This window comes from Trichosurus vulpecula, chromosome 2, assembly GCF_011100635.1.
Source record: "Trichosurus vulpecula isolate mTriVul1 chromosome 2, mTriVul1.pri, whole genome shotgun sequence".
Classification (NCBI taxonomy): domain Eukaryota; kingdom Metazoa; phylum Chordata; class Mammalia; order Diprotodontia; family Phalangeridae; genus Trichosurus; species Trichosurus vulpecula.
This window is the reverse complement of record NC_050574.1, coordinates 363,314,149-363,334,180: the sequence shown is the minus strand read 5'-3', so window position 1 is coordinate 363,334,180 and position 20,032 is coordinate 363,314,149. Positions and strand designations below refer to the sequence as shown.

Genomic DNA, 20,032 nt, shown 5'->3' with positions numbered 1-20,032 from the left:
ATAGGAATGCTACTGATAATGATGTAGAGATAGCTGCTGCTTCTTTCAGGGGGAATTTAGGAACATAAGACTCAACTTCTTGCTAGGTGGCAGTTGGGGACTCTTCATTTGCAGTCTGGAACTGCTTGGAAAACAGCAAGTAAAGAAAAAATTAGAGAGTTGAAGGAAGGAAAGACTTGGTTCTTAGGCACACCTGTGATATTATTAGCGTGAATATCCCATCCACTGATGCAAAGTACAGCCCCTACAAACCCCTCTAATGTTGTGCAATTATTGTCTGTAATCTTCTATAAATCCTCCATTGAAGATCCATTCAGTATATTGAAAGCATTTCTCTGACATTTTATAATATTTTAAGGATATAAATGTGGCATCTTAAAAAAAAGATTTTACTTGAAGCATAAGCTTGAAGTATAGTTCCTTTGATTTTCTTTTTTTTTCCCTGTGTCTAACTTGCTTTGAAAGAAATATTTATTAAGCACCAGCTATGGGCAGAGTTCTATGCTAGGTTCTGATTATGCTTTTCATCATTCTTTAGGACCACCCAGTGCTCCTGCAGAAGAACGTTCTGGAACACCAGATAGCATTGCTTCCTCCTCATCTGCAGCTCATCCACCAGGTGTTCAGCCACAACAGCCACCATATACAGGAGCTCAGACACAGGCAGGTCAGATTGAAGGTAAAAAATAAGAGTTAAATTGTGAAATTAAGCATAAGTGTTAAAGTTGAAAGTTATGAGAATGGTATTATAGGTTATTCAGAGTACCACTAGCTAACTGATATGAATAGATCTCAAAGCTTTATTCTGTTCTTATTTATAAGTGTTAGTTTTCTGTTTTATTTTTAAGGTTCCACAGGAAAACACCAGGTGGTGCTCTAGCTATATATGTTTTAAAAGTCAGGTGGTAGTGTATATTATATTTTCATTGTGTAAAGAGGGGTAAGGTAGTAGGAAACCATCCATTTGATTTTCTTTTTTTGTGGAACAGAATCATTGTATAACTTTTGAAATAATCATGTCTTCCTGGGCAATTCTTTTATTGTCCCATTGAATACTAGAGTAAGGTCTGGGTAAAACTTTTTTGAGAATTGACACTTTTGGTGATGGATAGGGAAGGAATTATTAGCATGCCCTAGATTTTAGGCCTTTTCTCTATTCCTTCTCTCACTCAATTATAACTGCCAGAGCAGTAGCGTAAATTGCTAGAGTAGTATAAATTAGTTGCTGCAGATATCGATTCAAAGAGGAAATAGAAGTAGAGCTTTATGTAGCCAGAATAAAAATGTGGTATGTAAAAATCACATTTAAAGCACTTCAAATCTATAAAAGCCTCATAAATATCACTTAAAATTCCTATTTCAAGAATTTTGCATTCTGTTGAACAGTTGGAAGGATAGTTTTTTAAAAACCTGAAATAAATATACTAAATTACACCAAACTTTTTTTTTTTTGCAGGGGGGAAGGCAGGGCAATTGGGGTTAAGTGACTTGCCCAAGGTCACACAACTAGTAAATGTGTCAAGTGTTTGAGGCTGGATTTGAATTTAGGTACTCCTGACTCCAAGGCCGGTGCTCTACTCACTGCGCCACCTAGCTGCCCCTTCACACCAAACTCTTAATAACAATTATTCCATCCCAAGGATTTGAGATTTCTATTTGATAAGGATTTAATTAGCATGGCATGTAGGAACTTTTGCATTATACCTTTATTAATTGAATATGACCTTGTTAAAGTATGTTACTGATCAGTGCCATAGAACTATTTCTATGTGTTTTGGAACAGTAGATTTTCATTTAGGGAACATATCCATTGTTACCAAAGCTGGTGGTTTTGCTACTTCAGAAAATACCTTTATCGATGTTATAATAAGATCTATTATGAATAAAAACTGCTATTTTTAAAACCTCTTGAAATAATTTTAAAAAATTATTTCGAGCAGAAGTGCCAAGTCTAAGTTGTTAAACCATTGGTGCTTATTGCCCCATCTCTCCATGATGAGAGGTGGAGTGTCGCATGTGAAGTCCAGTGTGACTGGAATATAGAATGTACGCAGGGAAGTGATGTATGATAAAGCTGGAAAGATAGGTTAGGGCTTGATTATGAAGAGCTTTAAAAGCTGAAAAGAAGGATTTGTATTCTATGGTAGAGGCAATAGGGAGCAATTAGAGTTTGAGTAATAACATGGTCAGAGCTGTGCTTGAGGAGGAACACTTGAACACCTGTGTGGAAGATAGATTAGAGTGAGGCTAGAGACTCAAGGCAAGGAGGCCAGTTAGGCTAGTGTAGTGGTCCAGGTAACAGGTGATGAGGGCTTCAGCTCGGGTGGAAAGAATATTGCATTTGGATTGAGTTCAATTCTAGGCTCTGCCTTTTATTAGCTTTGAGACTTTAGGCAGTATACTTAAACCTATTGGAAACTCAGTTTCCTCTTTTGTAAAATGGGCATAATACTAGCCTTAAAGTGTTGTTAAATTCAAAGGAGATAAAATCATTAGGTATGTAAACTATTAATATTTTGAGTATGTTTGTTGGACTTTAAAATTTTTCTCTTTTATTTTAATGTGTAGGTCAGATGTATCAACAGTACCAACAACAGGCCAGCTACGGTACTCAGCAACCACAGGCTCAGCCTCCACAACAATATGGTATGCAGTATTCAGGTAAGCAGCTGACAGAAGGGATTTAAGTTTATAGTTTATCTTTGGTATCTGATTTTAACTACTTGAATTTTACATTTGATTTTATTTTCAGAAATAAATGTAACACTACTTGGTACTTACCTATTCTGGCAAAGAACAGTATTTATTTTTTCAGATTTCTAGTATTTTGCATAATTGTATTTTAAACCAGCAATTTATTTGGACTTAGGTATGTGAACATCAAGCACATGCACTTCTGTGGTTTCTAGTAGGCAGTGATTTAAAAACAACAAAATAGAGTTTAATTTCACTGAAATCACTGAACATATGACTCCTACAAGATAAGCCTAGTTTGCAGGAAACAAGAACTTGTCATTAAATCACAGATAAGTGGATCCCCTCCTCCCCCTCCTTCCTCTAAGCCTTTTTTTGATTTGTAAAACTTAGTCCACCTAGACCTAATACTTTTCTGTTTAAAGGAAAAATTTATTTCGAATTGTCACCTTAAAATATTTCCATAAGTTTATCTAATTTGAATCCTCTTGGTTTGTCATAATGAAACCAGTGTGCTTGACTTTCCTGATAATCCAGTATTTAAAAGATTTGTAATGATTTAAGGGTCAGATTCCCTAAATTGTTAGTTAGATTTTTAACAAATTTTCTGAAACAATGGAGATTTGAATAAGTTTTACATTCAAAGTGGATTGAAATGGGCCCATTTAATAAATATTTTTAATCAACAGGAAAAAATATAGATTATAGGGTTTTTTTATACATTAGTGAGTCTAGGCATGGAAGTTGTTTATATTTAATAAATGTCTAATGGGAAGCTGCAATTAAGTTTTATAATTCATATGATAGCTTTGTGATCTGATTTGGTTTTGGAACATGGTTAAGTGGAAAGGGCACTGGATTTCAAATGAAAACTTTTGGGCTCAGATCCAGGTTCTGCCCCTTATGGGTTCTGTGACTTAACATTTCTAGGTCTTAGTTTTCTCATCTGTTAAAATGAGAGCTTGGAACTAGATGACCTCAAATGTCCCTTTCAGCTTTAATGTGACTTTAGAGTTTTATCATCATAGGACTGTGTCACAAATAACTTTTAATTTGTGTTGTAGTTTTTTAAAAAGCTACCAGGTAGGGGAACCGTCCAAGTCCTTGGGTGCGGCCTTTTGACTGAGTCCAAGTTTTACAGAACAAATCCTTTTATTAAGGGGATTTGTCTTGTGAAGTTTAGATTGAGTCACAGGGCCTAGAGGGCCACATGTGGCCTTGAGGCTGCAGGTTCCTCACTTCTGCTAAGAATTTTATTCTTTCACAATAATGCAAATTTTAATTTAATAATTCATGTAATGTTAGAGGTAGAACAGCCCTTAAAGATCATCTATCTGAACTCTCATTTTTGCAGATGAGGCAGCTGGTTTCTGGTGGGGTTTAGCGACTTACCCAAGGTTACACAGTTGCTTAGCGTTAGAGCTGGGACTATAGCCCAGGTCTGGCCCTTTCCTAAGCAAGGGCTTTTCCTACTACAACGTACTGCCAGAAAGCTGCAGAAGTCCTGCTTCCTATATGCTTCACCAGTAACTTTTTTGAAAAGGGGAAAGCTTATATAGATAACCGGTTCGTGGCCCTAGTAAGTTATTTCTCTGCAGAAATTGAGTTAAAATGGAATTGTCAATCAAGCATTTATTAATTTTTTGCACTTTCTTGCCTCTCAGGCAAATGGTTAATGATAGATTGTCTTAATAGATGCTTCTGGACCTCATTTTTTAAAAATCTCAAATCTAAAATTTTTGAATTAAGAAGGAAGAACCAGAAAATAAAATTTACTCCATTCTTTTTGCTCAAAACATTTTATCTAGAGTGCATATTTTTGTCTATCTTTTCCCTTAGGTATCTTATGTTATTTGCCCAGCCCTGAAATTTAAAAAAGTAGATTATGAAGGTCAAACTAGTTCTTTCTAATAATTAGAAAAAACCCATAAAGACAAAGTTTTTTTTTTTTTTTAATTGATTAGTATTCAGTTAGAGCAGACCTGCACAACATGGCAGTAGGTAGGGACCAGAATTAAAATAGGCTAAACTTCTTTGGGCCACAGATAGGTTTTTAGTGGCTCACTTTCCGTATAAGGATATAATTAGTGATTAAGCTTTTGCAAATAAACCATATTTAAGGAAGGGGAAATTTCAATTAATATCAATTAATTACATTTATTACTTAAGATTTTTATTTATCATGAAATTGCTCCTTTCAGACTAAAGACAGACTAATGATGGTTGGTTGCTGTGAGTTACATGACAAATAGAGAGTAGACAGTGGCAAGCCACCTGCCAAGTTATATGATAGGCACAGTAGTGACTAGTGGAAAGCGGGTTAAGTGGGGCATGGACAAAGCACTCATCACATCTTTACTTTCTTTTACAACCCCTATGTTTTTCACGAGCTGCCCTGAATCCTTTGGTGGGCTACAAGTGGCCTGTGGGCCATATGTTGTGCAGGCCTGAGTTAGAGGCTCACTAAACATCTTTTTTCCTTCCTCAGTAAAATACTTGAAATTTTAAATTTATTTTATACTAAGGAAAAATGCCTGCTATAGAAAAACTCCCTCAGAGTTGCGGCATCAGAGTCCTGGTGTTGAGACCTTTAGTCTTTAAAAATTTTATTTTTTTTTTAAGAAACCCCATCTCTACATTCCCAATTTTCTTTGGTTTCCTGTTATTTAACAAATCAAAAGGTATTACCCTTAGCCAATGTGGAGAGCATAAATTGTGGAAATATGAAACTGATGCATTTTGACTTGACCATCTTTGATACACATTGGTGGGTGTGTCCTCTTGACCCTTGGCCATTTTCAGGTTTTTCATGGACTATTATCAAAAGGTTTCTTTCATGAGTAAATTTTGAACCCAAATTCAAGGTGAGTTCAGAATATACTCAAATGAATTCTTCGATCCTTATTTTATATTCAGGGCTGTGCATATTTTAATAATTTTCTTATGTATCTGGTATTTAATGCTGACAGGATTCCAGTCAATGGAGAGGTTTCATTGCAAGTAGCTGCAGGTGTGTTTCATAGTAGAGATAAAAGCTTTCAGTTGAAGCAGACTTTTCTCTTAAAAATCAAGACAAATCACATCCTATGGGAACATAGTTGTAGTAAATTACGAATATATATGTTGATGGGGGTGGGGTAGCATTTTTATGTATTTAAGTGCACGTATGCTAAATACTATAGTTTTAAACTTCAAAAGGGTAAAAATACATTAAATATGAAGGGCGCTTATATTTCAGGAATTATGAAAATAATCACTAATACTTTGCAAAAATTAAGCAAAATGTGAATTTTTATGACTTATAGGAAAGAGTAAACAATACCTTATTGCCATTATAGAATGCATCCAATAGCATTGTGATGCTTTTCTTAATTTTGTAATACATTATATTTTGCAAACGTTCTGCAGGTTCACATCTAAGAAGATCCACTAGGACCTATGACTTTATATGAGATTACTTTTATGTAGGCCTCCCTGCTTACTATATTGTGATATTTCACTTACTGTCCCTCCTTTGTCTCCCTCTAAAATACCATAATAATTGAACTAAAGAAATGAACAGTTTACAAAATAAAATTGTAGCTAAAATGATTTTTCTATTTCTGCAAGTGCATTTGCTGCATAGCATTAGATAATTATTTGATTTTTGAAATAATGCAAGATGTAATTTGCTACTGTGCTTGTTTTGTTACAAATGCCTGTGATTTATTTGTCTAAGTTTGTTTAATTTGTGGACAGTCTCTGATTTCAAAGGCCTTTTAACTCTTATGTTAAAATTTATCAATCAGATCTTGTAAAACCATTTTACTTTCTTGCATACATGCACACACACAAATATTGTTATTGTTTTACTTTTTCCACCAGGCTACAGTCAGCAGGCTGGACCCCAACCTCCTCAGCAGTTCCAAGGATATGCTCAGCAACCAACTTCCCAGCCCCCAGCTCCTGGCTTTTCTGGACAGCCTCAACAACTGCCTGCTCAACCTCCTCAGCAGTACCAGGCGAGCAATTACCCTGCACAGAATTACACTACTCAAGCTTCTCAGCCTACCAGTTACACCCCTGCCTCTCAACCTGGAATGGCTCAGAGTCAACCAGGTGCCTATCAACCAAGACCGGGTTATACGCCACCTCCTGGAAGTACTATGACCCCTCCTCCAAGTGGGCCTAACCCTTATTCACGTAACCGTCCTCCCTTTACTCAGGGTTATACCCAGCCTGGACCTGGTTATCGATAGGGAAACTCAGCTGCTTATTGATTATGTTACAGATAAATGCAGCTGTCAGCTACTTTCCATCCCAACAGACTCAATACTACTTTTAATTTGTATTAAAGTTCAGAAACTCAGAAAAAAAAAAGGCAGAGCATTCTTCATGGTATCACTGTTGCTGTTAATTGAGAGTATAATTTGCTGGAATAAAAGACCAAAACAAATCTTCATTTCTACCCCCGCTTTAAATTGTATCAGCTTCCTAGTTTTTTTATTTTGAAACACTACCCTAAGTGTGTGTAAAGTGATTGAATTCTAGCTTGCCTTGTCCAGAGGATATTAAAATGCTAGGTTGGTTGAGATTTAGCCATATTCTCTGGCTTGTTTTTACTATTAACATGATGTACTAAATTAGATCCCTTTGAGATAAAAACTAGGTATTATGTAAAAATGGTAACATTGACATTGAATGGCTAATAAAATGATTGAATCCATTACTTGTCTTGTTCTTAATCCAGACATTGGGGTAATACTTTTAAAGGTAGAGTCAGAGGATTAACTTTAATTTATGTACTTTTTGCATGTAATTTGTCTCAAAGCTCTTGAAAAGGTATAAAATTTTTTCTGGAGCAGGGGCTCTGAGAATTATTTTTTAAATACCTCGAGACCTATATATCAGTATATTTCCTTTGTAAATTCTGTGCATTTTATATTACTCATTTAAAAACATTCTGAAAAGGGATCCATAAGTTTCATCAGAAAAATATGCCAAAGTATTCCATGACAAAAAAAAAGTTGAGAATTCTTGCTTGCTATTGAAGGGATTTTATTATTCAGAGCCAAAGGGGAAAATCAGTGCATAAAAACTCATTTAAAAAGATTTCAGAGAAAGACAAACTAGGCTGAGATAAAACTAGTTAGCAGTTTAAAAAGTGATGATGAAAATGTGCTATGGGGTTAGAAGTATGCAATTCCATGTTAAATTTTAATTAAGGATTCTTATTCATATAAGGGACAGGAACATGTATAAGTGAAGAATTATTCAGTTGATGTGAACATCTCAAAGAAAAACACGTTTCTTAAAAAAACTACATCTCTTTATTGCAGAGTTCATTAATGTTTGAAAAATAAAAAATACACGTAGCATTGGAGGGGGAAAATTGAGGCATTTTTGGAATAAAGGCAACAGTATAGAAGACATTAAGCACAGTGAATTATCCCCCTTCCCCCAGGAACAGTTTATTTAACCAGATTTTCTTTACAGTTTGAGTTAAAAAAAAAAAAACAGAATTACAACAAATATCCCCCTTTGCATTCATTCATAGATGTCTTTTATACAAAATATATATAGCAAATATCCTGTACATTATTATAGACCTTGTTCATTTAATCTTTTGTGCTCAAATATCAGAACCAGTGCTTACAACTTGGCTAGGGACATGACCATGTTAATAGATTAAATGAAGACACACATTTATTTCAAGGGACAGTGGAAATTCTAAGTTTGATGAAAAAAAAATACATCTAGACACTACAGCATAGGCTGATGGATAGAGAATAAATCTCTTAAGTAAACAGGACTCTGAATTCTACTGAGCATAGGTGATGCAGAATGAAATGCTAAAATGAAACTTGCCTCCACTCAAGACTTGACAAATATCTCCACTAAATATCTGATTGTGTGTTTAGACTAGGTGTCAGAGCTCTTCCAGAAAAGCTTATTCAACTGTTTCTATTCTGAGGACTGTGTTGGGAAAATTGTATTTTCAGTTCTATTGAAGAAGAGTTTTATCCAATAAGTTAAAATTAATTACAAAGGGAGGGAGAATAGAGGTTTGTAGCGTTACCTAAACAGGTAATAAAAGTGAATATTTAAAATTAATGCATATTGTACTTTTAAGTTTACTATAAAAGTGCCTCAAAATATTTATTACAACACTGTGATAAATAACATACAAACTGTATCTCTTAAAATACCATGAGCAGGGAGCCAGCTTCCCAAATTCCTGTTAATGCCTATATCTTATTTTACTTAAATGACTTTGTAGAACCTGATAAATATAGTAAGCAGCCTATTAATAAACAGTTAATATTGCCATTAATTCCATTTTAAATTTCTATACATAGTAAACAAAAGGTTTAAGTGGGACAAATACAACATTTCCAACTCTTTTTCCTTGATGGAACAGAAGGCATCTCTCACCACTACCGCAGCATCTACCATTTTCCAGGTATCGTAGTTCCACATTCGTACCACTGGACATAGTTGATCTGTGTATGACCACCTATTTCTCCAAATTGGACTGGTTCTTGGCGAACTGCTCTAAAGTAGCCTGATAAATCAAATAGATAAGTGAAGCACATTTTAGTTTCACTACACACTTTCTTACTCTTTCAATGTTGGAGTATTTCATAGTACTGATTCAAAAAGCATTTCAGTTAGTTAGCAATGTTTTACTTGAAAATGCCCTCGGGGTGTATTTTAAAATTTAGCCATGTAGTATGAAGGATTGACCTGTGTAAAGATAGTTACCATATCCACACGTTTGAACATGTTTTTGTTAACCTGTTCCTGTTGTAAATACTGCAAGGGAGCTGCTGCTTATTACATGTTCTACAAAAATTATTTTGCAAAGAATTTTCCGAAAAAAATCATGCCCAATAAAATTGTTTATGTAGCATTTGACACTTAAAATGATTTAAAAATACTTTTTCATTAAATCTCTCTTCTCCCTTTGGTTCTTCCCCCTCCTTCCTAGTGCCCCCCACCCCCTCCCCCAGCCACACACATTTACATTCACAGTCTACTGTTGGTGCCTTAGCAGTGTACTATGTAGGTGCTAACAAAAGTTAGTGAATTACTTCAGTATGGTGGTCGTGCAGGCACGCTTCAGTTCAAGCACAGATTTTGTTTTTGAAAAATCATATATATTTTAAGAATTTAAAAATACACTATGGGAGGTTGCTATTTAAAGAAACCCTGTGGGGAATCTTCTGATAATGTAAATACTCTCTAATGTATCTGATTCAAATTTTCTTAAAGTGGGATAACTATATTTTATGGATCATTTCACTTGGCTCTGATTGAGCCAAGATTTCAGTTGCTAAATTGTTGAAGGGTGGTGAGGGAACACGACCGGAGGAGTCAATAAATGGAAGGGAAATAGAACTACCCATTTTTTTGTTGATAGAGTTTTCCTTTTACAGTGTTTTGTACTTAATAAATACTTTGTTCAATTGAATTTTGCCAAAGAACCTCATTTATCCCTATGAGCGCAGGAAATAATTTCATTAGCTCTACCTACCTTTACCCTATTTCATAGACTATTTGAATTGGAAAGAATATTGGAGGACATATAGTTAGTATAGCATATTCATTTTACAGATGATAAGGAAATGTATCAGATTGGTTCATGGCAATTTAAGTGACTGGGCCAAGATTACACAGAAAGCTAATGACAGAGCCAGACCAAGAACTTCTGTTTTCTTAGTTTAATGCTTTTCCTATCGTGTTTTTATCTCTATACTGTAATGATGTACCTTGTGTGTGTAAAGCTATGCATATGCTGTGTATTTCTCTTTCAGTTTTTAATCAGTTTTTTGATTCACTGTAACAAAACTTTTTGAGGGCCGCTAGACCATTTTAGAAGAATTGAGATTCAATGAAATACCTTCTTTGATGGGCAGCTGATCAGAATTGAGTTGCTGTCCAGTCTTGCCATCTAAAAAGGAATCCACAAACTGGCAGTGGTCTTCTCCATGTCCTCTCTGATCTCCTATGTTGTAAAATTTTCCTGAATATACAGAAATTAAAATAGGATATTGAAAAATAAGCCAACAATAGTTTATCAGACATATTGCTAATGTATGAGTCTATTGAACTATTAAAACCAAGTCAGTCTCTCTCTCTCTCTCTCTCTCTCTCTCTCTCTCTCTCTCTCTCACACACACACACACACACACACACACACACACACACACGCAGTCTGAGAAAAGCCAAAAAACGTGGGTGAGTGTTAAATAATTCACACACAGTGCTTTTACAACACTTTATGGACAACAGAGCAAATACTATAAACACTTATTTGGTAATTGAGTCAAACGTTTAAGTGACTTAGGATCATAGAGCTAATTGTATCCAGGGCCATTATTCAAAGTCAGGTGTCCTGACTCCAAAACAAGTTCCCTGACCAATGATTTAATTCGTATAATTAAGCTTATAGAGGCAGAGAAATCACTAAACAATCTTAATAAAAAATAGGAGACATAGGTGAAGTAGCCAAGAATGGGCTAGTAGGAAGAATTGGCTGGGTAAGAAGCAATTAGCTACAAGCTTGGACTTTCAATTAATTTATTTCCTTTGAACTATTTTAGTTACCACTTTTAATGGATGGAATGTTAATGCCATTCCAAAAAAATTTTTTTCACTCCTGTTAATACTGTGATACTAAGTCATGTTAAACATTATAAACAGCCTCTTTCAAAGTGTGTTTGGTAACTTTGCAGTTACATTTCAGTGTTTTCCATCTTCTAAACCCAAGATTTGTATTAGAAGATATCAGCCCTTCCCAGCTGAATAAATGGCAATAGTATATTTCATATATATTTATATCTATCTATATAATATTTTTCAAGATAAAATTGTAATGGGTGGGACAAGGACATTCCTCCATGTTAGTGGTCAACCCAAATGTTAATTTTTTTCAGTTTTAACGTTTAATTTTATTTTTGTTGAACATTTTTCTTTCAGATGGCTATGGCAAAAATTATAATGTGAACACTACTATTTATTAGGCACGGGACTAGGTTGTTGCCTTTCAAATAGTTCTTTTGTGTGTAGTTGCAAAAGGTAGAATCAAGACCTTGATCTGTAGTATCAAAAATGCTTCAGTGACATTTTAATTAAAGATACTATATTTTTATTTGAATACTCCCACAGTTGCTTGCACTGCACAGCAGAAAAGCCCAAAGTAAGTCATTAATAGCCAAGCATTGTATTAAAAGGAAAATGTCTGAAAACTGAAGAACAAAGTTCAGAGAGGTATGTTTTGTTGCCCTTACCCGTGAGTGAGTCACTCAGGTAAATCTTGTACCGCAAAGAATTGCATAGCTGCACACCTACAAACTTCTTATACCAAGTTCTCTTGACATACTGTTTGCCTTTGCATTCTGAATAAGAGTCTGATTTAAAGGGTATTTCAGTCCAGATGGCATCTCTTCCTGCTGCATAAGAGAAATACAGAGGCCAAGATTAAGGGCAGACCGTCTTATTTTTAAGAGTCGCCTAAAAACCTACAGAACAGTCACGTTTACAAGTTTTAATATCAGCTTGCTGGCAACTACCTGGCTTTTTCCAGCAAAGCAAAAGTGTTGAAAAGATTTTTTTTTTAAAGCCTGAGTTCTATTCAATAGTGAAATGAAGACATCTTGGAAAGAATGCTCATTATTAAAGTAAATGTTCATCATTATATAGTGTTATAATGTTCAATATTCAAAGTTTTCTGCAATGCTAGATACAGAGGGTAACATTTTGGTGCTAATCTGGATTTTGTTGCCTTGTGTAGCGCATAATAACGTTTCAATAGATTCAATGTGGCTTGCAGCTAACTAAGCCTTAAGTGGGAAATTGTTTATTCTTTGTTGATTTAGTGATTTGGATGAGAAAAGCTGAGCTGGTCAGGCATATTGAAGTTGACTTATTTCAAAATATCCCAGTTGCTCTTAGAACAACACAGATTTGAGGTTTGTTATCCATTTAAGGTAAACATTTAGACTGGGAGAAACTTTAAAGAGCCCTAAGTGGGAGATGTGAAGACGTGTGACTAAAGTTATGATTCATGCCCTGTTTCGTTAAGGTAGTTAAAATAAAAGTTCCGATTTATGCTTACTCAGTGCGATATCCTTACCTGAAATTGGCTCACTCACTCTTGGATCCGCTGGGGAAAAATTGCAAACCATGAGTCAGTCAACGTAAGATAAATAGTGCCCAACGTTGTAATCTAACATCACAGTAAAGAAGATGGATTCCACAGTCGCTACAGAGTATTGTTTATGAAGTGTCATGCCCCAACTAAACACTGAATTAAATTTGCTTTTGGAAAGTTTTCTCAAGTGTTGGAATTCATTTCTACCATCTCATAGCTATTTCCCTACAGCATGTGGCTCAGCCGTTCGGTACCAGCTGTTACAGCTGCCAAATTCTAAGATTGGACTATAGATCCAGCTTTTAGCTCAGCCCAAAGAGCAGATACTGTCAGTCACCAGCATGTTAACAAGCTGCAGTTGGTAGGACAATTATTGTTCGAGGAATATTGATTACTAATAAATATAAGTTGAATGTCTTCCGTTCACAGTTCTGTATCAAAATCTATGCCATTATGACAAAATGGTCACTTTTAAGTTTAATGGGTAGCTGTCAGGAAACTGACCAACTAATAAAATCTTCTGAGTGTCAATATGGGTCAGATCCAAGCAGCCTTTTTCATAGTGCATGAGTAATTTATTTTGGGTTTGGCAGTGTACACTGGCTTGGCTAGGCTGTTTGAGCATAGACTCTTCCTTAATGTCACTTAGTCTGACACAAAAGAATTTTCCTGAGTGGAAGAGAGATAAAGAAATATACAAAAGCTTACCTGAGTTCGTCTTTATGCATTTGCTACTCCCTATAGTTTTAGAACATTGGCCAAAAAGCCTAATTCCTAAGCATTGGGAGCTTACCCTAGATTCCCTCTGATGGTCTTTGCATTAGACAAAGCACTGAGTACTTCTCGGGACTAAATCACTAGGAGTCACTGATGTGATTACCTGATTCAGTACTGAATGCCACAGTTTTGCTAGGTGGGCCTTCACCAAGAGGGTTTCTGGGTGTCACCTGGAATTCATAACTGGGTCAAGAGAAAAGGAAAAAAAGTTTATGTTCTTTCCTAAGAGGTAATACTCACTTACAGCCCAGTCCTCGTTTTAAAATCACCGATTTTACTATTGAAACCAGAACCACAGAATCTCAGTGCAAGAAGGAATCTTAGAAATTATCTAGTCTGGCATGCTCATTTTACTGATGAGGAAACAGACCCAGAAAAATGAAGTGACTTGACCAAGGTCATGCTACAAGTATTTAGCAGAGCCAGGACCTGAAACTGAGTTCCAATACTCTTTTCATTACAATGCAGGTTTTCTAGAAGTTCTTTGAAAGCAAGAAGCATGTTATATGTTCTAAACCATGCTATGATCTGTTACTTCATTTTGCTGGCCTAAATACAGTTCTTTACTTGGCACATACTGTGTAGTAAATGGAGTTGACTGACCAACTCTGGACCAAAAAAAATCATAAATGTGGCCTGTGAGTTTTGTTTATGTTTTTCATTTTAACCAAGAACATTGATTTCATCTGTGAAGGGAACTCTCCGTATGGAAGCTCCCTTCACCAATGGAGATCAGAACTTCTGTGCACATCTATCTATATATTAGTGTCTATTGGTAGTTTGGGAGCAGTGGCTTGTATAAATGCAGGTGATGGAGTGTTAAATTTGGGGAACAGCTCGTGGTCCAGTTTAGCTAGAATGCAGAATACATGTAGGGAACTCATATGAGATAAAGTATGCTGTTGTCATATTGTGGAGAGCTTTTAAATATCAGCTGAGGCGTTTGCATTTTAACCTAGAGACAATAAAGAGGGAATCCCTGGAAACTTGAGCAAGTAACAAATGAAACAATAAACAGCACATTTGAAAGTTTTAAAACACCATCCATTCATTAAGGTATTACTGGTGGAATTTCATTCATTACTTCAACAACCGCATAGTAAATGGCAGCTGTGGATAGGAGACAGGAGAAAAGGAATTGTGGGATCATAGACTAGTAAAGTTGGGAGAGACTTTGGAAGTCACCTGGTCCATCATCTCTCAGGATTAGATCCCTGACAAATGGGCCTCTGGAGAAGGCTAAGACTAGAAAGAAACATGTGTGGACTCAGGAAGAGGACCAAAGGGGAGGGGCAGAGAATCTCGTTTGTGTGTTAACATCTTTCCAACGTTGTTGTTCAGTCATTTCTCGGTTTTGTCCGACTCTTCATGACCCTGTTTGGGGTTTTCTTAGCAGAGATACCGACTTTTCCGTCTTAAGCTCATTTTACAGATGAGAAAACTGAGGCAAATGGAGTCAAATGACTTGCCCAGAGTCACACAGCAACTAAGGGTCTGAGGCCAGATCTGAACTCACAAAGATGAGTCTTCTGGACTCCAGTCCTGGCAGCACCACCTAGCTGCCCCTTTACAGTATAAGAAAATTATCATTATGATCTACAGAGGGAGCTGAATAAAGAGTTGTCAAAGAGAATTCTTGAATGACACATGAGTGACATGCAAACAACACAGAAATGACATGCAAATGACATGAAGGATGTGAACGACATGTGATTTACACAGAAATGATGTGACGCGAATGGCATGTGAGCAACACACAACATAGAGATGACATGTGAGTGATGTGTGAAGAACACACGAATCACATGTGAACGACGAGTGACATGTGATACACGAATCACTTGCGAATGACGTGGGCACCATGCCATGAATACATGAATTACATGTGAGCGACATGCGACCGACATTCAAATGGCATGTAAGCAGCATGCGATGAACATATTAATCACATGTGAACGACATACGATGAGCACATAATCTCATGTGAATGAAATGTGAGTGGCATGTGACCAACACAAATCGCACGCAGATTACATGTGAAAAACACGAGTAACATGAGACCGACGTGAATGACATACAATGCACACACAAACGGCATGAAAGTCATGTGTGAATAGGACAGACACATAAGTTACATGTGAATGATACATGACTGATATGTGACCAACACAAACCACACACTAACGACATGCGAAGGACACACGAGTGACATGAGATCAACATAAAAATAACATGCGAACAAAATTACATGCTAATGGCATGTGAGCGGCATGCGAGCAACACACAAATTACATGTGAATGACATGCCTATGACATTGAGCAACATGTGATCAACACAGAAAGCTTGACTTCAATTCCTGGAAAAAAAATCTGGAACTGATTCTTAAGAAATGGTAAATGAATATCCAGGAAAGGATCAGACATCACAAGGAGGCAGCGTGGCTTTATCTTTCCCTCCAAACTCCCCCTTCCAAGATCCTCCCCTTCTAAGCTTTCCTATTTCTGTCAAATCTGTCACCTCGTCTATCCCTCTCCTGCTTTTCTTCTCCTGATCTTGCCTCCAGCATCAGTGCTCAGGCTCTATCTCCCAAAGTAAGGGGTTCATGGCCTTTCCTTGATTTCTCCAAATTACCCCTGCAACTGAATTTTTTTTTCAAGTTGATTTCACGGCACCTCATGTGCTGCTTGTCCCAAGCACCAAAAAATGTTCGTTACAGCTCTGCCCAAATCTCCCACTGATGAGATCTCCTATCCATTGCTTGGCTTTTACAAATTATTCTTTTTTAATTTTAAATTTAACAACCAACAACATGAACATTTCATTATATGAGGAAGAACAAAAACGGATTGTGCATGGAACTGAACTTTTGTTCTCTACCACCTATCTCCATAAATTACTTGCACATACAAAATAGTCATTCCCCTCCTCATTGAATTAAAACCACAAAGAAACATAATATTCCTCTCAGAGCCTATTTAAGCAATAATTGGCATGGACACATGGAATTTTCTAAGGATTAAAGGTTTGCTGAGCAGAGCTGACAGCCCCAAACATGGTCTCTGATCCATTATTGCTATAGTAAACTGAACATGGAAGAAATAATAATCAAAGGCATATGGCCTTTGATTCAAGTGGCAACAAACACGGTTTCAGTTGGTACATTCTGGGCTGTGGCTGAGAGCTTGGGCCCTGTAAATCAGCCAGGTCTGGCCGCTGGAATCATCTCTGTATTCCCTCCATTTCACTATTATACTTGGCCTGTTTGTAGTTTCGTCGATGCATTTTTAAATGCTTGTGAACCGATTAGACGTCTCTCATTAACTTCTACAGAATGCTTGGCAAGTTGACTAAAGAAATTGGTCTGAACTCTGTTTATTTGGCAGTGCACCCAGAAGTGCCCAGGCAATTGTAGGGGGGCTAAAGGGAGGCCATGTATTTCTTCCTGATTAGATTACAAAACTAGACAGGCAGAAAGTGCTTGCGGTAGCAAATCACAGGATCATAGATTTAGAGGACCTTAGAGATCAAAATCCAACCCCGTCATTGTACATATATGAAAAGACCAAGGCTCAGAGAGATTGAGATTTGATTAAGATCCTATAGCTAGTAAATAGCATTTCACTGTTCTGACCTTTCCATGCTATTTAATTTACAGCTGTACTTTCTCCTTGCCTATGTTCATTTGTTATGTGATTCATACTGAAGGGCCTCATTCTCTTAGACAATGGCCAATGGTGCAGGCAGCCCGAGGAGGAAGAGAGCATTCTTCCTAACTAATTTTAAGTAGTTCTAAACTCAATTTAGGTAACAAGCACTTTGCACCATGATGCTACTAGGTGGTACAGTGGATGGAGCAGTTGCATATGTATATATATACACGAATGAATGAATGAATGAATGAATGAAGCATTCAGTAAGTGCTTACTATGTGCAAAGCTTGTTATTATTCTGTTGTGTACAACTTTTCACGACACCATTCCTTGGCAAAGATACTGGAGTGGTTTGCCATTTCCTTTTCTAGCTCAATTTACAGATGAGGAAACTGAAGCAAACAGGGTTTTAGTGACTTGCTCAGAATCGCACAGCTAGTGTCTGAGGCCAGATTTGAACTCAGGAAGATGAGTTTTCTTGACATCAGGCCTGGTACTCTATCTACTTTGTTGCTAACAAGCTGCCCTCATATGCAAACACCATGGGATTAAAAAAATAGGAAAGTAAGCCAGTTCCTGCTCTCAAGGAGCTCCCATTCTAATTGGATAAACAACACATATGGAAGATTTTAGCTGCAAGTTAGATGGAAGAGGCCCATGATCCAAGGGTACAGCAGGAAATCAGATGGTAATGCCTCTCCTTTAATGGCATTTCTATTAATGAAACATGTCTCAGGTGTAGAAATATAAAAATATTGTATGTGCACACACACACACACATACACACACACAATAAAGACCTGAGTTGGGTTTGAATCCTCCCTTAGATACTTGTTAGCTGTGTGACCCTGGGCAAATCACAGCCTCTCTGAGCCTCAGTTCATTTGTAAAATGAATGAAAGAGCTAAACTCATTGACCTCCAAGGACCCTTACATCTCTGAATCTATGATCCCACTAGGGGACCTCCATGCTTGGAATACATTCCCTCCTCACCTTTGACTCTTAGAATCTCTAGTTTCTTTAAAAGCTGAATTCCACCTCTTCCTCCTCTAGGAGTCCTTTTCTCATTTCCCCGGCCTCTGGTGCCTTCCCACCTCTTTGTACTTTGGAAATGTTTTCACTTATATGTGTACATGTCCCTTTCTCCTGATAGAATGTGAAGGCCAGAGAATGTTGAATTTCTCTCTTTGTATTCCCCTCTCCTACCCCAGGACTGGTTTACTGATTGACTGAATATTAATAGTAGCTAGCATTTATGGAGCACCTAAAGTGCTTTACATATGTTATTGTATTTGATCCTCATTAAAAGTATGTAAGGCAGGTGCTATTATTAACCCTATTTTAGAGACGAGGAAACTGAAGCATGGGAGGCTAAGTGATTTGTCCATTAGAGTCTGAAAGATGAGTTCAAATCTGAACTCAGGCACTTACTAGCCATATGATCCCAGATAAGTTATTTGCTTAATAAGTTACTTAGTTAGCTGCCTCAGTTTCCCCAGCTATAAGATGAGAATAATAACAGCATCTCCTTTCCAGGGTTGTTGTGAGGGTCAAATGAGATAATATTTATAAAGCTTTTTGCACACAATGCCTAGCACATAGTAGGCTCTATATAAATGCTTCTTCATTTCCCCCTTCCTAGAGTCACACAACTCGTGTTCGAAGCAGGATGTGAACTCGGGTGCCCCCACCTCAGTGTCATCTTCCACAGTATATTTATTTTCTGTGTGTTTTATGGAGTATTTATGCTAGTGATTAGCATTTTCCCTACCCAGATAATTTTACCTATAGGGTTCTGTGTTTTGAACAGTGTGGCCAGGAGAGGTGGGTTGTGCTCCAGCCAGGGTACCAGGGTTAGGAGTCAGGAGAGAAAGGAAGGATCCTAAGGGTCTAGGAAGATTCACCTTAGAGGAGACAGACTATGAGCAAGGAGTGAAGGTGAAGTTGGTTGGCAGGGGAGCGAGGGAGAGAGAGAGGAAGGGATGGATGGTGTCGTTCTTCTTCCTACTTTGAATCCTATTCTGATGCTGCTATTCATTCTCATCCCTTCCCTGGATACCCCTGTTCAAGTAACAAAGAAGAATAAATGAGATAACATATATAAAGCACTTTGCAAAATTTAAAGACCATATAAGTGCTAGTGTCATTAGCAGTGATTATTTAATTAACATCAACTAGCTAATAATTAATGTTAATAATTAATGACAAGAAAAAATAATCAGTAGGCTGGAGTCAAAGGAGCTACTGCCAAATCCACAAGAAAAGTCTCTGACTTGCCCCTGGCTCCTTACAGGCATTCTGATTCCCTTTCCACTTAGGAAGTTAATAGTATCAAAAGACTTAGAGCTAGTCACTAATCCAACCCATTAACTTTCACAAATGAAGAAAAGGGCTCAGAGAAATAAGTGACCTTGAAGGGGCATATGGGTAGTAGCAAGCAGCAGAGCATAGGTGTTGACAAGAGAGCGAGAACGATTCCCTTGCCACAGAGGAGATAGGACCATGTCTGAATGTGATGACTGTACTGAGTATGATACGGGCTGATTGATGGGACAAGGGAACTTCAGTAAAACAAACGAAGAAGTAATCAAAGCAAAAAGGCAAAAGGTTCCATGTCCTAGGTCCTGGAAAATCATGTAATGGAAGTGCCTAGCTCGGCCAGATGACAGGATTAATTCTGTTTAGGGGTGGTGATGGCGATTGGATCTGGGATTTTATTGGCAGAAGGAAATCCCAGGTGAGGAAGCTACTTCTATCAAAGCAAATTCACACAT

General features: G+C 37.0%; 2 protein-coding genes across 3 annotated transcripts in view; one reads left to right on the top strand and one right to left on the bottom strand.

The window, feature by feature from the left end:
* Positions 1-7,402, top strand: part of TFG (trafficking from ER to golgi regulator) — a 34,771-nt gene extending 27,369 nt beyond the window's left edge. Inside the window, exons 6-8 of one of the 2 annotated variants that reach the window (XM_036743501.1) lie at positions 539-667; positions 2,569-2,661; positions 6,559-7,402. In XM_036743501.1, coding sequence (XP_036599396.1) covers positions 539-667; positions 2,569-2,661; positions 6,559-6,932 — 596 coding nt within the window. In that variant the 3' untranslated portion in view covers positions 6,933-7,402. Of the gene's footprint in view, positions 1-538; positions 680-2,568; positions 2,662-6,558 lie in introns of both variants that reach the window. The other variant, XM_036743500.1, reaches the window with a different exon arrangement.
* A 582-nt stretch (positions 7,403-7,984) lies between these two features.
* The window catches only part of LOC118837175 (ABI family member 3 binding protein), a 201,554-nt gene continuing 189,506 nt past the window's right edge, over positions 7,985-20,032 (bottom strand). Inside the window, exons 57-61 of the mRNA XM_036744133.1 lie at positions 13,710-13,789; positions 12,812-12,841; positions 11,967-12,128; positions 10,577-10,699; positions 7,985-9,238 (exon numbers count right to left, since the gene is read on the bottom strand). Coding sequence (XP_036600028.1) covers positions 9,123-9,238; positions 10,577-10,699; positions 11,967-12,128; positions 12,812-12,841; positions 13,710-13,789 — 511 coding nt within the window. The 3' untranslated portion in view covers positions 7,985-9,122. The remainder of the gene's footprint in view (positions 9,239-10,576; positions 10,700-11,966; positions 12,129-12,811; positions 12,842-13,709; positions 13,790-20,032) is intronic.